The sequence below is a fragment of the Zootoca vivipara genome, chromosome 6 (genome assembly GCF_963506605.1).
Source record: "Zootoca vivipara chromosome 6, rZooViv1.1, whole genome shotgun sequence".
NCBI lineage: Eukaryota > Metazoa > Chordata > Lepidosauria > Squamata > Lacertidae > Zootoca > Zootoca vivipara.
This window is the reverse complement of record NC_083281.1, coordinates 76,300,980-76,319,730: the sequence shown is the minus strand read 5'-3', so window position 1 is coordinate 76,319,730 and position 18,751 is coordinate 76,300,980. Positions and strand designations below refer to the sequence as shown.

General features: G+C 42.1%; 1 protein-coding gene across 1 annotated transcript in view; it reads left to right on the top strand.

Moving 5' to 3' along the window:
* The window catches only part of LOC132592367 (arylacetamide deacetylase-like 4), a 31,971-nt gene extending 20,955 nt beyond the window's left edge, over nt 1-11,016 (top strand). Inside the window, exons 2-5 of the mRNA XM_060276471.1 lie at nt 224-315; nt 7,402-7,618; nt 8,353-8,416; nt 9,962-11,016. Coding sequence (XP_060132454.1) covers nt 224-315; nt 7,402-7,618; nt 8,353-8,416; nt 9,962-10,739 — 1,151 coding nt within the window. The 3' untranslated portion in view covers nt 10,740-11,016. The remainder of the gene's footprint in view (nt 1-223; nt 316-7,401; nt 7,619-8,352; nt 8,417-9,961) is intronic.
* Nucleotides 11,017-18,751: the final 7,735 nt, after the last annotated feature.

Genomic DNA, 18,751 nt, shown 5'->3' with positions numbered 1-18,751 from the left:
GACATACAGGCTGCATATTTACATGCATCATTATCAGAAGACCTGTATCTAGCTGAACCGCCTGGTTATGAGACAGGTTCCAATAGAGTGCTGAAATTAAACAAAGCTCTATATGGGCTCAAACAGGCTGCAAGATCTTGGAACAAATGTTTTCATGAGGCCTTAGTGTCATTTGGTTTCAAGCAGAGTACAGCTGACAATTGTGTTTATGTACGTGGTACAGGCAGTAATCAAGAGTTTTGTCTGCTCTATGTAGATGACATATTGTATGCTTGCAAAACAGACAAACTAAAAGGTTTGCTAAGCAATTGTCAAGTAAGTTCAAAGTGAAGGACTTAGGCCCTGTTCGGGCATATCTAGGGTTGGAAGTGTGCTGGGCCCAAGATGGCAGCTGCCTAATTAGTCAGCAGAACAAAATTAAACAGCTACTGACTACGTACAGGATGCAGGATTGCAAAGGGGCAGCGGTACCTATGGATCCAGGTTTCATAAAAACACTTCATACAGATGAGAGTCCTGTATTTGAACATCCTGATGTATATCATTCTGTAATTGGAAGTCTATTGTATCTAGCACAATGGTCCAGACCTGATATTAGCTATGCAGTAGGCATACTAAGTAGATTGGTCTCAAAACCCACACTAAATGCCTGGAAAGGGGTAAAGCAAGTTCTGAGATACCACAAACAGACAATTGGCTATATGTTACAACTAAATTCTTCAGAAGATGAAACGTTGAGTTGCTACTGTGATAGTGACTGGGGAAATTTGCCAGATAGAAAATCTGTCACAGGATTAGTCATAATGTTTGGTGGAACTTTAATTAGCTGGCGATCGCGCAAGCAGAACGTTGTAAGTGTGTCGTCAACGGAATCGGAGTACGCCACATTGAGTGAATTGTGCAACGAGGTGGTTTATTTCAAGCGTTTGTTAGCAGATATAAATGTAAATTGTGGAGAACCAGTACAAGTTTACATTGATAATCAGGCTTGTATAACCTTAAGTAAAACAGAGGGTTTCAAGTCACGTTCCAAACATATCGCTGTAAAATACCAAAATGTACGTTGCAGTGTACAAGACAATGTAATCACATGTACCTATGTATCAAGTGAAGAAAATGTGGCAGATGTATTAACTAAACCATTGGCAAAGATAAAGAACAAGCAAATGTGCAAGGGTTTAGGTTTGCTGGAAAAATGAGTGAACAGTAAAAGTTCCTACACAGGTGTTAATTGATGTTAATTGTCCAGCAGAATCTGTGAGGGGGTGTTCGGTTTCTGTTAATTGGTTCTCATGGGAAACTTACAGATTCTTGCTTCACACAATTAACTCAAGGCAGTGTCAATTTACTCTTGGCAGAAAGCCAAGGTCTGCCTGACCTGGAAACTACTCTCTCTGATTGGTTAACGACCAGCACTGAACGCTGTTATCTAGGAATGCTAGCACAGTTGTTTCTTGTTAGGTGTTAGGAGTAGAAGTGCTGTGTATATGGTTGGAGAGAGAGAGAGTGAGGATTTATTTTGCTTTGCTTTGTATGCAGAAACTCTGCTGCTTTTATTTTCTTTTAATAAATCCTGTAAATAGTTATTCTGCGTCTAGCCGACTAGTCATTCCACCTCAACTAGCTTCTGCGCTGTGCAGGAAAACTCTGCTACGTTTGGGCTAAAGCCACTAGAGCTATGCCTGACACTTCAAAATTCTAAGACACATTTCCCCCTTTCTCTTGCTCTCATCTTTCTTTCTTTCTTTCTTTCTTTCTTTCTTTCTTTCTTTCTTTCTTTCTTTCTTTCTTTCTTTCCTCTCTCTCTCATCTTTCTGTGATGTCCTCTCTGATGTACCCTAACTTGCTCATTACTGTTATTACTGTTGGTTTTGTTTCAATTCACCTCTACTAATTTCCTTAGTGCATATCATACCCTCCAACTGTCCCAAAAGTGCTGGGATCATCCCAAAAAACCTCTTGCTATCGCGACTTCCAACAATGTCCCAAAGAGTCCCGAATTGCCAAGTCAGAGTGGTCCAACATGAGGCCTCTTGTTTAGTTCCAAAGTCCTGAAAATCTTGTAGCCAATTAAAACTCTATTTATCCGGAGTTGTCACTTATTATTTGTTTACCACCTTTACATCACAACTTTATTCCCAGGAGCTCAAGGTGATGTGCATGGCTCTCCCTTTCCACATGAGATAGATTAGGCAAAGAGAGATTTGTTTGGGCTGCTGATAATACGGTAGGTAGTACATCTGTAACTTAAAGAGCAACACACTGAATCCTTGGGCTGGCCATATCATTATTAAGCAGAGCCAAGTGACCACATCATTGCAACAAACAACAGACAACACGGTAATATTACAGGATGTATAGAAATAACAAAAACCGTGCATGGAAGCACTAAATCATATATATATATATATATATATATATATATATATATATATATATGCAACGGGAGGGGATGGAATACATAACACATATGCAAATGTCTCTGAACCCCAGCCATGCTAATAATTCAGGGCTGATATGGGGGGTAAGTAGCCCTGGCAGACTGTCTCGAAGACCCGCAGATTGTCTGAGATTGCCAGCTTGCATTGTGCAAGTGGCAGGACACTGGGTCACAGAGCACGGTACGGCTGGCACTCTCCAAAGCCACTCCCATAGCCGGGAATATCTGCTTTGATAAAATAATTAGATTTGGACAATAAGCAGAAATAGTCTGGACTGAAGAAGACTGAGAAAAAACCCTCCAGAATTGTACAGTCCCTGTCGTTTAAGCTAGGACTTCAAACTGATTCTTGTCATGATGTTTGGATTACCGAGGATTGGTATGTGCTTTCTTCAATACTTATAATTGGTTTTCTGCACCAAACCTCATTAAGAAACCTACTTTATTTTGAGGAGTACAGATGGACTTATATTTATAATTAAATACTCAACTGCGCAACTTTGTTTGGTTTGAAAGACTTGATAAAGAAAAGAAGAATTAAGATGGCACCTGTGACACAGCAAAAATAGAAAAATGAACGTTTCTCCCTGTTTTAAGGGAAGTGGGAGTTGCTTGTTGGCTGACTTTGTAGTGATTTGAGACAATAATTAGAGATAAAATACAGAGCATTTGTTTGCAAAACTTTCATTAAATGCGAGAGAGAAGTCTAAATGGATGTCTAGCAGACCCCCTCCTAGGGCTCAGGAGGGGGGGATTGTATGGTGCCTGAAAGCCGATCAATCGTCAAATGATTTATATCTGTGGAATACAGTTAGTTTACACTGCAATATGCCACAGAGCCTAGGGCTTGCTGATCAGAAGGTTGGCGGTTCGAATCCCTGCAACGGGGTGAGCTCCCGTTGCTCAGTCCCAGCTCCTGCCCACCTAGCAGTTCGAAAGCACATCAAAGTGCAAGTAGATAAATAGGGACCATTACAGCAGGAAGGTAAACAGCATTTCTGTGCGCTGCTCTGGTTCGCCAGAAGCAGCTTTGTCATGCTGGCCACATGACCCGGAAGCTGTCTGCGCACAAACGCTGGGTCCCTCGGCCTATAGAGCGAGATGAGCACCGCAACCCCAGAGTCGGACACGACTGGACCTGATGGTCAAGGGCCCCTTTACCTTTTACCTTTTTATGCAAACATATGCCTAACATCAAAGATAGATTTGTGTTTTTTTAAAAAAATATATTTTTGTTCATTTTCAAACAAACAATAGAAACATATAATCAAACAAAAATACACAATACAAAAAAGGAAAAAGAACAAAAACATAAAAAGATTCTTATTTCTCTTCTAACTTTCTTTAACAATATTAAATGACTTCCCTCGATCTCTTCCTTCTGCGTTTCACTTTAAATCATCTTTAGCAGTTTAGTTACTCATGTTCCCTACATATTAATATAATATTTACCAATAAACTAATATTTCCCTATAATAATCAAAGAATATCAATTCTATACTAAAATCTAATAAACTTTAAATCTTCCTCCACCGTCTCTTCTTTCTGGTCGCATAGTCTCCCCGTCAGTTCAGCAAGTTCCATAAAGTCCATCATCTTCATTTGCCTCATCAAAGCCAGATTTGGACAACAGCCCGGATGGGAATAATTTAACAACTTAATAATTAGGGAGTTGTTGTGTCATTAAACTTCAAAAGGTTTGGATAACAGCCCAGATCGGAGATTTGAATGAAGAAGGAGAAGCTGCGCTGCCAAACAAGTTGGAAAAATATACTCCCCCACTTTTTCTTTTTTCTTTTAAAAAAGCTTTACTTGATGGATGCAAGGATATATGATTTTGGACACGATTGAGAATCGCAGAGCCAGGGATGGAGAACTTTAAAGTGATAAGATCGGAATGTGGAAAACAGGAAAACAACAAGAAGAAGCAGCAGGAATGAGACATCGGAAATATGCTTCAGAGGTCGAGACTATGGGGAGTCTGGAAAAAATTTATAATTAACAATTTTGACTACAATTTGGTTCTTTTTTTTAGTTTATTGTTTTTAATTGGAATATTGTTAACTGTCCATGCAATTAGCTCTCTTTAGCCTGGAGTGCAACCAGTGGTGCAAAATCTGTTTAAAAAGAAAAAGCTTCCAGGAAAAGCAAGCAACGAGGTGGGGTGGGGTGGGATGGGGTGAAAGTTTGTTCTTAACCTACAAAATGAATGACTCAGCCTTATATTAAATAATATTTTTTAAAACACCATAAACAAACAGAAGTAATACTAAATAACAGTTAGGAAGCTGATCCATATCAGAATGAAACGATGATGATGAAAGTTGAGGAAAGTGCTGTTTGAGAAGAAATAGAATTGCCATAGGCTGGTGAGCATATTTGCATTAGCTACAGCCACCCAGCAATGCAGAAAGTCTAATCTCAAATAAGGAATTCACAGGGACCAACAACAACAACAACAACAACAACAACAACATACCACAGAACAAGACTGAACAGTAAATTTAAATTGCAGTGATAACATGCAGGGGCACTGACTTTTGCTGTTGTTGCCAATTGTCCATTTTCCATCATTTTAAACAAATTCATACAAATTGATACAAATTTAATACAAATTTAAAAGCTGACTCTCCCTCCTACCAATGTTCCCTCTATTTTCCTCCCTCCTTTGATCCTTCAAGTACAATAACTTTTCCAACTATCATTTCAAAATACATTCACCCCTTCTCCCTATAGATCACCTGTTCGATTTACCAATCTCTGCTAGGACTTTTATAGGTCGTTATAAGCTTTCCTCAAAATAGTCGGGTAGAGGAAATCCTCTTTTAACTATCTATAATAATCATTAATCCATTTTGAAACATACCCCCTCCGGTACCTCTTAAGTATCGCAAGAGAAAAACAGCAGGATGGTTGGATTCTGCCAGCTACACCAGTGAGAACAACAGCTTTGCGTCCTCTTCACATTTCCTCGATGTTTAATTGCCTCAGTTTGTGGAATACAATCTCACCTCTCACGCACAGCCCAGGGAATGCTGCATCCTCGGATTCATTCCACTAAAGAAAAAAAAGGGGGTGGGTGGACGACTTTTCCTCAAGGCTACTGGGACTGATGGTCAAGGTAAAGTGAAGGTTGATTGTACAATACAGGCAGAATTCCACCACAGTGATACAGCTCTCAATATGCTGAGCTAGAGCTTCCCTCTGATTGGTACAGCTAGCCAGAAGCAGGTGGAGACATGACTTTGAGTGGGAAAAGGGAGGGGAAGTTTTGGTTCCTGGCATTCAGCTTGACAACAGCATAAACTCTGAGCCCAGAGGGAAGGCTTGCAGTCAGAGAAGGCAGTCTCAAGGCTGGGGATTAGCCTGAAATACATGGTTATTGTCTTTTAAGGGTATACAGACATGAAAGAACTGGGAGGCTGGATTTTGGGTGAGGAGAAGTGGAGTTGTGAGGGAATACTCTTCTTTCATCCCAGCTCATTAGGAAAGGGATAGCTCTCTCTAGTGAGAGAAGAATAATCCTAAACCAGTTAAAATGGGAGTGTGTGCTGATCCCCTACTCTGACAGACGGTGTCTAATAGAGGAGCCTCAGGTGTGAAATTTCTAAAGGTTGGGAATATGAAGGATATTAGGCAGGTTACAGGTAGGTAGCCGTGTTGGTCTGCCATAGTCGAAACAAAATAAAAAAAAATTCCTTCCAGTAGCACCTTAGAGACCAACTAAGTTTGTCATTGGTATGAGCTTTCGTATCTGAAGAAGTGTGCATGCACACGAAAGCTCATACCAATGACAAACTTAGTTGGTCTCTAAGGTGCTACTGGAAGGAATTTTTTTATTTTGTTTCGATTAGGCAGGTTAGTACTTGCCTGTTTTGTAACCTACAAGTTGTTGAAACCTAAGATCTAACTCCTCTGTGATAAGCTTAAGTAACTGAAGTAAGCCTATGCTGTAAATTGACGATCTTAGCATCTTTTTTAAAAAAGCTTGTGCTATCTAATGAATTCAATATACCATATATAGTTTACTGATTCTTTAAAGATTTCCAACTCCTATTTTCACCTTTCTTGTTGTGAAATAAATCCCTATCTTATGAAAGACTTTAGGAATGTTCCTAGAAACAAGAGATTCTGCAGATGTTCTATGAATGTCCCGGACACTGTAGAGCATATTCTCTTTCATTGTCCATTGTACAGTATGCTCCGCCAATGTGTGCTGTCTCCCCTTTTGGGTAGTCTAGAACCCCAGCAAGGTGAAAGTGTGGGATTCTGCCTATCTGACGTTGACCAAAGGGTAATGGCAGGGGTAGCCGAGTTTTTGGTAGCAATCCTCCAAGGAGCAGGTTAAGAGGGGAAACCCCAGATTCTCTCTCTCTCTCTCTCTCTCTCTCTCTCTATATATATATATATATACACACACACACACAATCAGTCTATGTAGCCAACTGCTGCCTTTTTATATATATTTCAAGGCTCTTATATGTGATTTTCTCTTTTATGGTTTTATTTGTAAAATGCCTAATAAAGGTTTGATAAGCACCTATGAAAGACTCAACGTGCTAGTTTAAAAGGGGGGCACTATGTTAAGAACTTTTTTCAGATATGTTTTATTAACTTTCAATATTTATTAACTTTCCATATTCCTCATCCAGCCAGTCCCTGACATTGGGCAATTAAGGGAATTCCTCTCAGATTTTTGAACTAATTCAGTAAACTTCATTCAACTGAACTAGTTCCTTCCAAACTCTGGAAAAGGCAGCATGCAAATAACTGATGATGATGGAACAACCCTCTCTAACTTCATTGTAAAACAGTTAGTGTTGCGGCTGTTTTCCCACCTCTTTTTGAATTTAGATTAAGGGAGGGTCGTCTTCCAATTTTTGCTTCAAGACCAAACATGTTATACCGACAAAGATGCATCTTAAACTTATTTCCTTTGTATGTCTTGTTAAAAAAAACAGGCGTTACTTACGGAAAAACTGGGCATTTGCCACTTACATGAAACCCTTCGAATTCTCATAGAAGGAATACCACCAAAGAAGAACTCAAGGCTAATCATCAAAGATCTGGTTTTTGATGAGGTGCCAGTGAGATTGTACTGTCTCAATTCACCACTTTCTGAGAACAGGAGAGGAATTGTCTATCTGCATGGAGGTATTGGAGTACTCGGAAGCATCCGTAAGTTCTTTGGAGGGAACCTGCAAATGTTCATTTATGTGGGTTTATAATAAATTGGCATGGCATTTAAACATATAAGTTCATTTATCAGTACGTTTATATCCCACTTTTCCTCCAAGGAAATCAAAATGACATTCATTGCTCTCCCCCTTCTCATTCTATCCTCACAACAACCCTTTGGAGTAGGTTAGGCTGAGAGAGCCTCATGGCCGAGTGGGGTGTGAACCCAGTTTCCCCAGATCCTAGTCCAAAAGCTGCCCACTAAACTGTACTGTTTGTTCCCTGGGGATATATATTAAAAAGGTGGAAATGGCTCATGTTTCCCCCGTGGGCATGTCAGTTTCAGTTTGCAGTGCAGGAGGAAATTCTGTGGGTGGAGAATGGGATAGAGGCACCCTGTTGTAATGGTGACTATTTCAATCGCATGCTCAAGTATCACAGCCCATGAGCAACCCACAAAATACAAGGAAATCTGATATCTCAGAAGTTCTTTAACTTCTGAAAGCATTATCAGACATGATGAAAAGGAACCCAGAAAGGTGGACTGAGGTTCGGTTCTACCCTGGCACCCCTTGATCTCAATTAGTGAGTAGGAGACAAGAAAATTCACACAGCTACATCAATTTGCAACCCCTTGTTCACATCGTATTTTCTTTGGAAACAGTGATGGAATTTTGCCATGGAAGCAACCAAATGATCTCTCTCAAGGGGTAAATTTGCCTTCTTGTTTTTAGGATCAAGTGAAAGATTCAGTCGCTGCCTTGCCTTAGAAAGTGACTCAGTGGTTGTGAGTGTTGGGTAAGTGTGCTCACTCTCATTGTGTATCTGGGGGGCGGGGAGTATTTCGCTCTTGCAATGGGGTGGGACCAAAGCTCTAACCCCACACCAGCTGCCCTCTTCACCTCCAAACTTGTCCCTAGCTGCCCACACCAGAGAAACCAACCCCTGGAGCCAGGACAGAAAAGCGGAGGCAGGATCAGGCAGGCGGTTGAGGGAGGTGAAAGGCTTTTTAGACATGCCCTGCAAAATCAAATGGTCTTTCATTTCTCTTGTCCTTGTGTGCTCTATAGTGGCCACTTAATGGAAAAGACCTACTGGATCTATCTAGTTCAGCATTTTGTTCTCATGGTGGCCAACCAGATGCCCATGGGAAGACCTCAAGCAGAACCTGAGTGCAGAAGCACTCCACCCATTTGTGATTCCCAGCAGCTGGTATTTAGGAGCATAACAGCTCCAACAGAGGAGGGAGAACAGAAGCATCATGGCCAAGAGGCACCGATAGCTTTATCCTCCATTTCAGCCCTTTTATGGGTTAGAGCTCTATTATAGGGAAAGGAATTTGCCCCCATACATAGAATGAAGAGGTGGCATGCATTGTGGTTGAAGTCACTTGGCCCCTGAGTCAGATGTTTCCCTGCCTCTGCTATAAGCCAATGGTGAAGAACAGAAAGGAAGAAAGAAGAGCAGTAGGCCTATAAAGGAGCGAGACACTTGAGATTTACCATAAGATGCATTTACACTGCGATGACAAGAGGGAAAGATTAGTCCACAGTCACTGAAAATAACTGGGAAATTGTGTACTGGGAAACCCTATACAATATTACACATGCAAAAACCATTTAAAGTTTCAACTAGTATTAGTGTTAGTATTTAGCATTTTAGTATTTTAGTACTTTAGTACTTTAGTATTGGTAGTGCTTTTTTCTGGGGAGACACAGCAGTACACATACCCCTAAACATTGTGTGAATCTAAGTTTTGCCTCATTGTTGGGCAGTATTTCAATATAAGTAGGAAAATGAGAGTATCCCTAAACATATTTTTTTAAGAATAAAAGCACTGAGTACAGTGGTACCTCTGGTTAAAAACTTAATTCATTCCTGAGGTCTGTTCTTAACCTGAAACTGTTCTTAACCTGAAGCACCACTTTAGCTAATGGGGCCTCCTGCTGCCGCCGCACGATTTCTGTTCTCATCCTGATGCAAAGTTCTTAACCTGAGGTACTATTTCTGGGTTAGCGGAGTTTGTAACCTGAAGCGTTTGTAATCTGAAGTGTCTGTAACCCGAGGTACCACTGTGTTAGTGTTATTTATACCCCACCCATCTGGCTGGCTTACCCCAGTCGCTTTAGATTCCATAGCTCAAAGGAACATATTGTGAGAGTGCTTCATTTATCAGACGGATTGAAAATGTTAATAAACAGGAGGTTAATTTTTTTTTAAAAAAACAAAATAACCAAAAACCTGATGGTCAGCTTAGTAAAAGTCGAACAATAGTCAGAAGGATGGCTTTTTACCATGGAATGTCCAACAATGAATTTAGAAAACCTCTGTCTTTCATTTAAGCTTCCGTTTAGCTCCTGAGCACCTGTTTCCAGTCGCAATTCAAGACTGTTGTACTGCTGCAACCCACTTTTTGAAGAATGCAAAGGAATACGGGGTGGACCCCAGCCGCATTGTTATTGGGGGGGATAGTAGTGGGGGCACTTTTGCAGCTGCTGTTTGTCAAATCTTGGTGGCAAGAAAGGATATCCCAAGAGTGCGAGCTCAGTTCCTGATCTACCCATTCCTCCAAGCAGTGGACTTCAACTTGCCTTCCCATCAGCAAAACCATTCAGTTATCTTGTTTTTCAACAAATGGGCTATCCGACTTGCTACCCAATTTTTCACAGGGAAGAGGGCCCAGGATGTGGATGGGATACTGAAGGGCTCCCATGTCCCTGATGACATGTGGGTGAAGTACCGAAAATGGATTTGTGCTGATAACATCCCAGAAGAATTTAAAGTTAGGGGCTATAGGCCAATAGGACGTGCTCCCTTTTCAGAAAAACTTTATGAAGCATCCAGATCAGGTTTGGAGGCAATGTTCTCCCCACTTATAGCAGAAGATTGTGTTATTCAAGAGCTCCCCGAGACATTCATTTTAACCTGTGAATATTGTCCCTACCGAGATGATGGGTTGTTGTACAAGAAACGCCTGGAAGACAATGGTGTGCAGGTGACGTGGCATCATATTCCGGATGGATTTCATGGAATTCTTTTGCTATTTGGTCAAGGGCCACTTGAATTTCCGAGTTCAAGGGCATTCATGCAACATTTAATCAATTTCTTAGAACGGTTTTAGAAGGGAGCAAAGTGTTTCTTTTCTGCAGTTCTGGTCTTCCACTTCTCTGGAGTTATACCTCCCCTCTGTTGTTCAGTTGGGAGGCTGGATTTGTGCCACCCCCTTAGTGGAAATCCCAGTGACTTGTATTGTGAAACTAAAATAGTTCCCCCCCCCCAACTAGAGTGAACCTTGCATTGTGTATGACAAACTATTACTTGAATTCTGTATGTCCTTAAAATTCTCTCTGACTCTCATGAGATGTAGGGAGGGGAAGCACAATCTCTGGGTACCTGAATAAAGAGCTAAAGTGAATTTGAGCATGGCTTTTATTTCCGCAACTGGTGTTCTCTCATTCAATCACTTCCCTCTCCATAGAGACTAGTCAGCTTCAAACTATACTTAAGTCCCAGATTTGCACACAGCTCCTACCAAACACTTGGTTCCAGCAACGATCTCAAGGATCAAACCTGAATTTCACCAGACCACAGACCAGCGGCGTAGCGTGGGGGAGAGCACAGGGTCAGTTGCCCCAGGTGCAAAATTGTTAGGGGGTGCAAAATTTCAACAGCTGGTGCTGCCTCAAGACAGCCGTTCGCTTCCATTGCTGGGCTCTGTTGAAAACAGTTTCTCCAAGCGAACCAGGAAGTGACTTCTCGAGACAACGGATCTTGTAGGATCTTATAGGAGAGAGATTAACTATTAACTCTTGCAGAAGGTACAGTTCTCTCATCCTTGGATTTGCCCTGTTATTGTTTCTAGATCATGTATGAGAACTGCATAAAATAGTTTCAGGCACATTTGGTAATAAAGATATGAGACCCAAGTTCTGGGTGAAGCAAGGCTTATTGAGCTGCTTAACAGGATGTGCAGCAGGAAGCTTTCTGCAACCTGGTACCCTCCATTAATTTTTTTACATGTATATCTGGGATTTCTTACATCATGGAACTCAAAGAGGTATACGTGGCTGCTGAACTCCAAATATATGGAGAACCTGATTTGGCTCATCAGTATACAGTGGTTCTCCAATCAATTTAAATACTTCTTAGCCCAAGGTATACCTTCCACACTTACTGATTTGTGGACAACCAGGAGTCCAAATTAGACAACTCAGCTTTCAAGGATCCTCCTGGCTTATCAAGACCTATTCCCTGTTTCCCGCAGTAGTAAACCCTCAGGTCACAAGTGCAAAGCTTTCTCTCTCTACAACTCAAAGGATGTTGCCTTTGATCCTAGGGATACTATATATACTATATATATAACATTGTCTTCCATGAATATCGCCTTAGCAATGTGTCTGTAAGTGACTGCGGAGGCCACTTCTGGATCTGCACATCCTTCCACAGTGGGGACATAGGTTTCCGAGCAGGTGTTGATCACAGTGAGGGTTTGCAAAATGTGCCTTCCTCTTAGCATGCTTCTCCCTTTCGTCCTGAGTTCATGCTTCTTCAAAGTCCATGATGCCTTTGGTAGAGACTATTCTCCAATGGGAGCGCTTGCAGGCCAGTGATTCCCAGGTGTCAGTGTTTATCTATATATATAAAAATGGAAACTGGCCATGTGGGTGTGTCTCCACTTTTCTCCAAAACCACTTGCGTTCAAATTTGGACACAATGTCCCAAGCGAATATACGAAAGACCATAGACAGTTCACGTAGACAGATGTCACACCTGGGCCAGGTAAAACCCCAAAAAACCTGTGTTCCGGAACTCACAACTGAGATGAAAGTGCATGCTGGGATATAGAAGCCAGAAGCTCCGTCTCCAAGGCCGAGGCAATGATGTCACCAGCCAACATTCTATAACCACCACAAAGGCTGACACTGGGCTCATGCCCCTAGCCCCTGCGTCCAACTGTCACAGACAGAGTGCGCCTCAGGCTTCCGGTCCAGCGCCAGCGCCGATCGGCGGGGTTTTGTCTCGTGTCCGAGGCGACCCGTCTTCGCTGGGGGGGGGGAGAGCAGCGAGAGCGATGCTGCGCCCCTAAGAACCCAGGGTAGAGCGTCCCTGGGGTGAAAATGCTCAGCAGAACCCCAATTCGGACTCCCCAACTCTCCTGCAAGCTCTAGTAAGAGCCCCGGAGCGAGGAGGGTAGAAGTCGCGGGGGCCATTTTGAGCGACAGTGTTACCCTAGCGGAGAGAAGCTCCGAGCCGGAGGCGGAGAGCGCTGGATTCTTCCAAAAGAATAAATTGAAAAACAAGACTGTAAGTAAGATTGGAAATTATTTTAATGGAATTTAATTTGGAATTGGGAGAGAGAGAAAATAAACGGAAGCCATCTCCTCCCACCGGCAATTTAAGAAACAGTAAATAAATACCCAAAGCCGCGATTATAAGACTTTACAAAGACATTTTCAAAGACGTAAAAGAGTTCTCCCCTAGAAGCAGGGTAAAAGGGGAGAAGGATATTGGATATTAAAATTCCCTGCAAAGAGAGGAAAAAGATCTGGAAAAACCCTACTCATTCCTGGGAGCTGACTGGGAGTTATAAAGGAGAATGAGAGGAAATTTTTTTTTTTTTGACTTTCTGGAACTTATGTATTTTAAATATTAGTTTGGATTTTTATATAATAAGATTTGGAGAAAGCAGCCAGTGTGTTAAAATGAGACTGGGAAACAAGCAGCGACCATTTCACACCCCATAAGATAAGCACTGACCTTGACAGGACTGAACTATGTCAACAAGAAAGTATTCGCCTGAGTTTCAACAGATTGTTTTGACAACCTTGTGGGAACTAAGAATAGGACTATGTCAAGACGAGACGCAATTGCAAGAGCTAAAGCAACAATTTCAGATGGTGGTTTTTGAAAATGATCTTTCAGATGAAGAGTGTACTGAAACTGATGGGAAAGACAGTGACAGGGACAGAGATGCTGAATGGAAAGATAATGATAGCGACAGCGTGATTATAAAACAAAATGACGTCCACCATGAAGGAAAAGAGGTTCTTCTACTGCAAAAGGATATGAGGACTATCCCTCTTTTGTGGAGGGAATGACAGGAGCTGGTACAACTTCAGAAAACCCACAAGGGAAAAGAAAAGGACAATCAAAAAAGGGGGGAAACTCAGGGGGGCTGCAATGAAGTTTGGATTGCAAAACAGTCGAAAAAGGGGGTGGGATGAAGGGAGAATGGATATGTGGTAAACAGGATGGATAAATAGGATTGAAACTGGACTGCTGACTATGAAGCTTGCTGGAATGGAGGGAGGTAGCTGGTAACTGGGGAAGAGAGGCTATACTGGGAATAGTTATATCGTAAATTAGATTCGGATATGGAAAAAAGGTTTAAAAGTTAAGGAGGTCTATTGAGGGGGGAAACCAGGCAAGGGAAGAAAAATAGGCTTTGAAATAGTTGGAATTAAGATATTTTATCAAGGTGATAATAGTTAAGTTTAGAAGTTGTAAGAGAAATAAAAATAATTATTATATTTAAATTAAGGTTAGGAAATTGGATAAAGAGTAAGGAGATATGGATAAGGAAACTATTAAAGAAGATTTGAAAAATGAAAACCGGGGAAGGGGGGAGGTTGGGGAAGCCCTCAAAACATGGTTATGGTCATTGAATTGAAAAAGTATATTGAATTGAAAAAAAAAAGTTTTTTTCTTTTTTTTCTTGTCTCTCTTTTTTTCTCTTTTTTTTAGTATAGTTTTTCTTTTTGCATGTGGATAAATAGTTGGGTGGACACTTCCCTTCTTTCTGCCCTGTATCCTGGAACTCTCTGGTGGCGGGGGGGCTCTCTGGGGCAGGGGAGAGGGAGGGGAGCATAAACCCAATTATATAATGGACCACTCTCGACTGTTCACCTGCATGGGATTCTCTTGTGGCAGGAGAGGGCCCATGGAGGGGGGTGGGTGGGAAGAGGGTGGAAAATGTGATATGTTTGCATTGTTTTCTATTGTGTAAAATTAATAAAAATTATTTTTTTAAAAAAAAGACAGAGCGCACCTCACCGACACCGCGCCAAAAACCACCCCACTCCCCGCCGTTGCTTCCCCCTCCCCAACACCAAATACCTGACATACAGGCTGGGATACACCGGCACCGGGGAAATCGCAGGGATGCGCCAGGGTGGGTGGGCGGGCAGGGGTGTGTGGGGAGCCACAGGGATGAGCCGTGTGGTGGGGGGGGGAGAGAGAGAGGTGCAGGGAGCCACAGCAACGTGTGTGCAGGCCAGCTAGTACTATATATTTTTAGATAGGACTTGTGAGTGTCTTTAAAACTCTTTTGTTATTCATCGGCATTTCGCTTTCCATTCTTAAGCTGGGAATAGAGTACAGCGATACCTTGATCTACCTCAGGTTACAAACGCTTCAGGTTACAAACTCCGCCAACCTGGAAGTGTTACTTCAAGTTGAGAACTTTGCCCCAGGATGAGAATGGAAATTGTGTGCCGGTGGCGCAGTGGCAGCAAAAGGCCCCATTAGCGAAAGCACGCCTCTAGTTAAGAACAGTTTCAGGTTAAGAACGGATCTCCGGAACGAATTAAGTTCGTAACTAGAGGTACCACTGTAGTTGCTTTGGAAGACGATAATCAGGCACCCAAACAGCATGATAAGTCCAACAAAGTTGATGTTGAAGAATCATTGCTTCCACACTGGTGATCTTTGCATCTTCAAGATACTATAGATACTATACTACTACTTGGTAGGTTTCTGGATGAAACATCAGCTCTGGATCCATTTCAGTCTGGCTTTCGTCCTGGTTATGGGACCAAGATGACTCTGGTCACCCTAACAGATGATCTCCGTAGACAGCTGGATCGAGGCGGGTCGGAACTGCTGATTCTTTTAGATTTGTCAGCAGCCTTTGACATGGTCGATCACAAACTTTTGGACCACCGCTTTGCTGACATGGGGATTCAGGACACAGTCCAACAATGGCTGTGTTCCTTTATCTCACTCAGGTTTCTCTGTCTTGTAATTCCTGATATCAGATTTATGTCCATTTATCCTTTGATGTAGAGTTTGGCCTGTCTGCCCAATATAGAGAGCTGAAGGGCACTGTTGGCATTTGATGGCATACACAATGTTAGAAGATGAGCAATTAAATAGTCCTGAGATGGTATGAGATCTGCAATAAACCCAGATGCCAACTTTGCTGCCACATACACGCGGACAACACCGTTACTGGCCCCAACAACATCTAACATACCATCTCAATTCATTTGCCACTTGGCAACAATATTTCATCTTGGTGTTAGCCTTCCAGGTAGCAGGTGTCACTTATATAAAATGATTTAATATAGAGATTTATGATGCAATTGTTTACAGAAACAATTTGCTGTTCCTGGTTCCTAATGTGACCACAGCTTTATGCTCTAATTTGTCAAGTGGAATTATGGCACCTTTATTAATTAGTGTCTTTAGGATTAGTGTGTTGATAGTTTGATTGAAAGTGTCACCAAGGCATTGACTATATCAACCTTCAACAAAATCACATTCTAATATTCTTATTATTAATTATGGGATTATGCTCATAATATTACAATATGCAACTAATATGTTGCTCCCTTCAAAGAAAGAAGGAATTGTTTCTTACACATTTCAAATGACTCAAGGTTTTAAAGTCAGGATGTCAATATGAAAATAGGCTTTGAAGTATTCGATTCAGGTGTTCTGTGGTGTACAGATTCTCTTTATTATGGTCCTGTGTTCGGCATACACTTTTTTGTTGTTAAGTATAAATTGCTGCCAACACTCCAAAATGAAAAGTAGCTCCTTCCGGCTTTGGATTGTTAAAAATTGAAATTGCATGTAAGTGAAGGCAAGACCAATGTGTGCTTTCATTGTGCAAGTGCTACGCTGAGACCATTGGTAGAGACTTGCAGGCATCATTTTCTTATGTAGCAATGCTGCATAAGAAGAAAAATAGATTTGATGGGAGGTTTTGATATCTAATTTGAAATTCTATCTAATGGCAAATAATGAATGACACATGGGCACTTAAGGGGGATGGTGGACACCAGCAGGGATATGGGTGTGTGTGTGTGTGTCATTGCCACACTTCTATATGATTGACAGGATGCAATCATATCAATGGATTAAATATGGGTGATACCACATTTTTCCAATCAGTGTTTAGTGGATTATTGTATCCCATGTAAACTTGTGGAAACCATGGTGAAGAACTTTGCAAAGGTTGCAAAGGGAAGAGGGGCATTTGGAAGCCTAAAAAACAATACCCTGTGTTAGAGACAGAACTGAAGAGTGGGAGGAGTGGTGGGGGTCTCCCCTCCTTCTTTGGCTTGCAGAGAAGAGGAAGACAGTCTCGAATTACAGCAAGAAGTGTGCATGCACACAAAAGCTCATACCAATGACAAACTCAGTGGGTCTCTAAGGTGCTACTGGAAGGATTTTTTTTTTATTTTACTTGATTTCATAGAACCTCAAAGAGGTTCACAAACATATATATACGTAATACGTTGCTGTTCCTGATCATTCTGTTTACCAACCCAGCCACCCTCCAACCCCCGGCCACCCCCTCTTTTACACCTGACCAAATCCCACCCCCACCCACCACCCACACATGTGCTAATTTATCCGCATACATAGGTCAACTTTCCGAAACCCGGAACCCGGAACTGGACCTCCGCCAGGTTTCCATCTCACAAAACCAATCACAATTTTACAAGCTGGCAAATAGCAGTGCCACTTTCAGAAACACGAAACAACAAACTTGTTATCAGAGTTCCCAAAATCGCCTGCCATCACACCCGAAATTTCCCCCTGCAGGTGGAGCAGAGTGCTGTTGCAGCCAGGCTCTCTTTGTGGGCTTCCTGGTGACATCTGGTCGGCCTTGGGGAGAACAGAAGGCTGGGCCAGGTGGGCCTTTGGCCTAATCCAGAACGGCTCTTTCCCATCTCTCAAGGATAACGATATGAGTGGTTGAGAGAACGGGACTTGCACCAGGTTTCATCTCACAAAACAAATTGCAATATTATATGTTGGCAATGAACAGTGTCAGCTCTTGGGCACAGGTCCCATTCAGTAGCCTTCCATTGCAACAGCCTAAGCAACTCCTTGCCTTTGTTACTCTGCTGGCTTCATAAGACTGATAGGGAAGGAGGGCTAAGTAAATCCGCCCTTGCCTTATCCAGAGGTGTGATCCACAAGCATGTGATGTAACTCAGGGTAGGAGATGCATTAACCCTTATACATCTAGGCTGTGACCAAATATATCATCCTAGGGTTATTTCGTTACACATACATAGGTCAACTTTCCGAAACCCATAACCCCAAACTGGACCTCCGCCAGGTTTCCATCTCACAAAACCAATCACAAAACCAATCACTGTCTAATAGCAGTGCCACTTTCAGAAACACGAAACAACAAACTTGTTATCGGAGTTCCCAAAATCGCAAAACAGCTCTGAAAAGAATTAACGGGCCTCTGGAAGATTTATGTACATTTGTTTACAGTTCAAAATCACAGAGCACAGCAAATGCCTGTCATTCCCTGATATGAAGTGCTCAGTCTGAGTTTCCATTTCTCAGACAGCACAAAGGACGACAAGATCCAGTCCTTCCCCTTTTCCTCTCACTTAGCATTTTCACCTTCTCCTCCATCCTGCTGCAAGGAGAATTTGGGCGCCCTCCTGCCTCGCTGTCCAGCAAAGATTCCTCTGAGAGCTCTACCCTCCTTGGTTGCCTAGCTAGTAACCTCTTCCAGGGCATCTGCCCCCATATTCTGAAGCTGCAAACTCCCTGCCTTTGTTACTCTGACAGCTTCATAAGACTGAGAAGGAAGGGGGGCTAAGTAAACCCACCCTTGCCTTTCCTGAGGGTGCCATCTCTCATTCTCAGAGTCAGCCTCATTCTCAGAATCAGACCCCTCCCAAGCATCTGACCTTCCTAGATCCCTGACACTGTGCTCCATATCTCTTAAGGTCAGGATTTCTTGTGGGGGTGGGAGGTTGTATTTTGATTCAATTTGTTTTTATATGTGAACCTATTTAATTTGCATTTTGTGAAGCAATTTGTGAACCCAAAGTCAGTCTCTGAAGCTTACAATGCAACACTCTAGCAATGTGA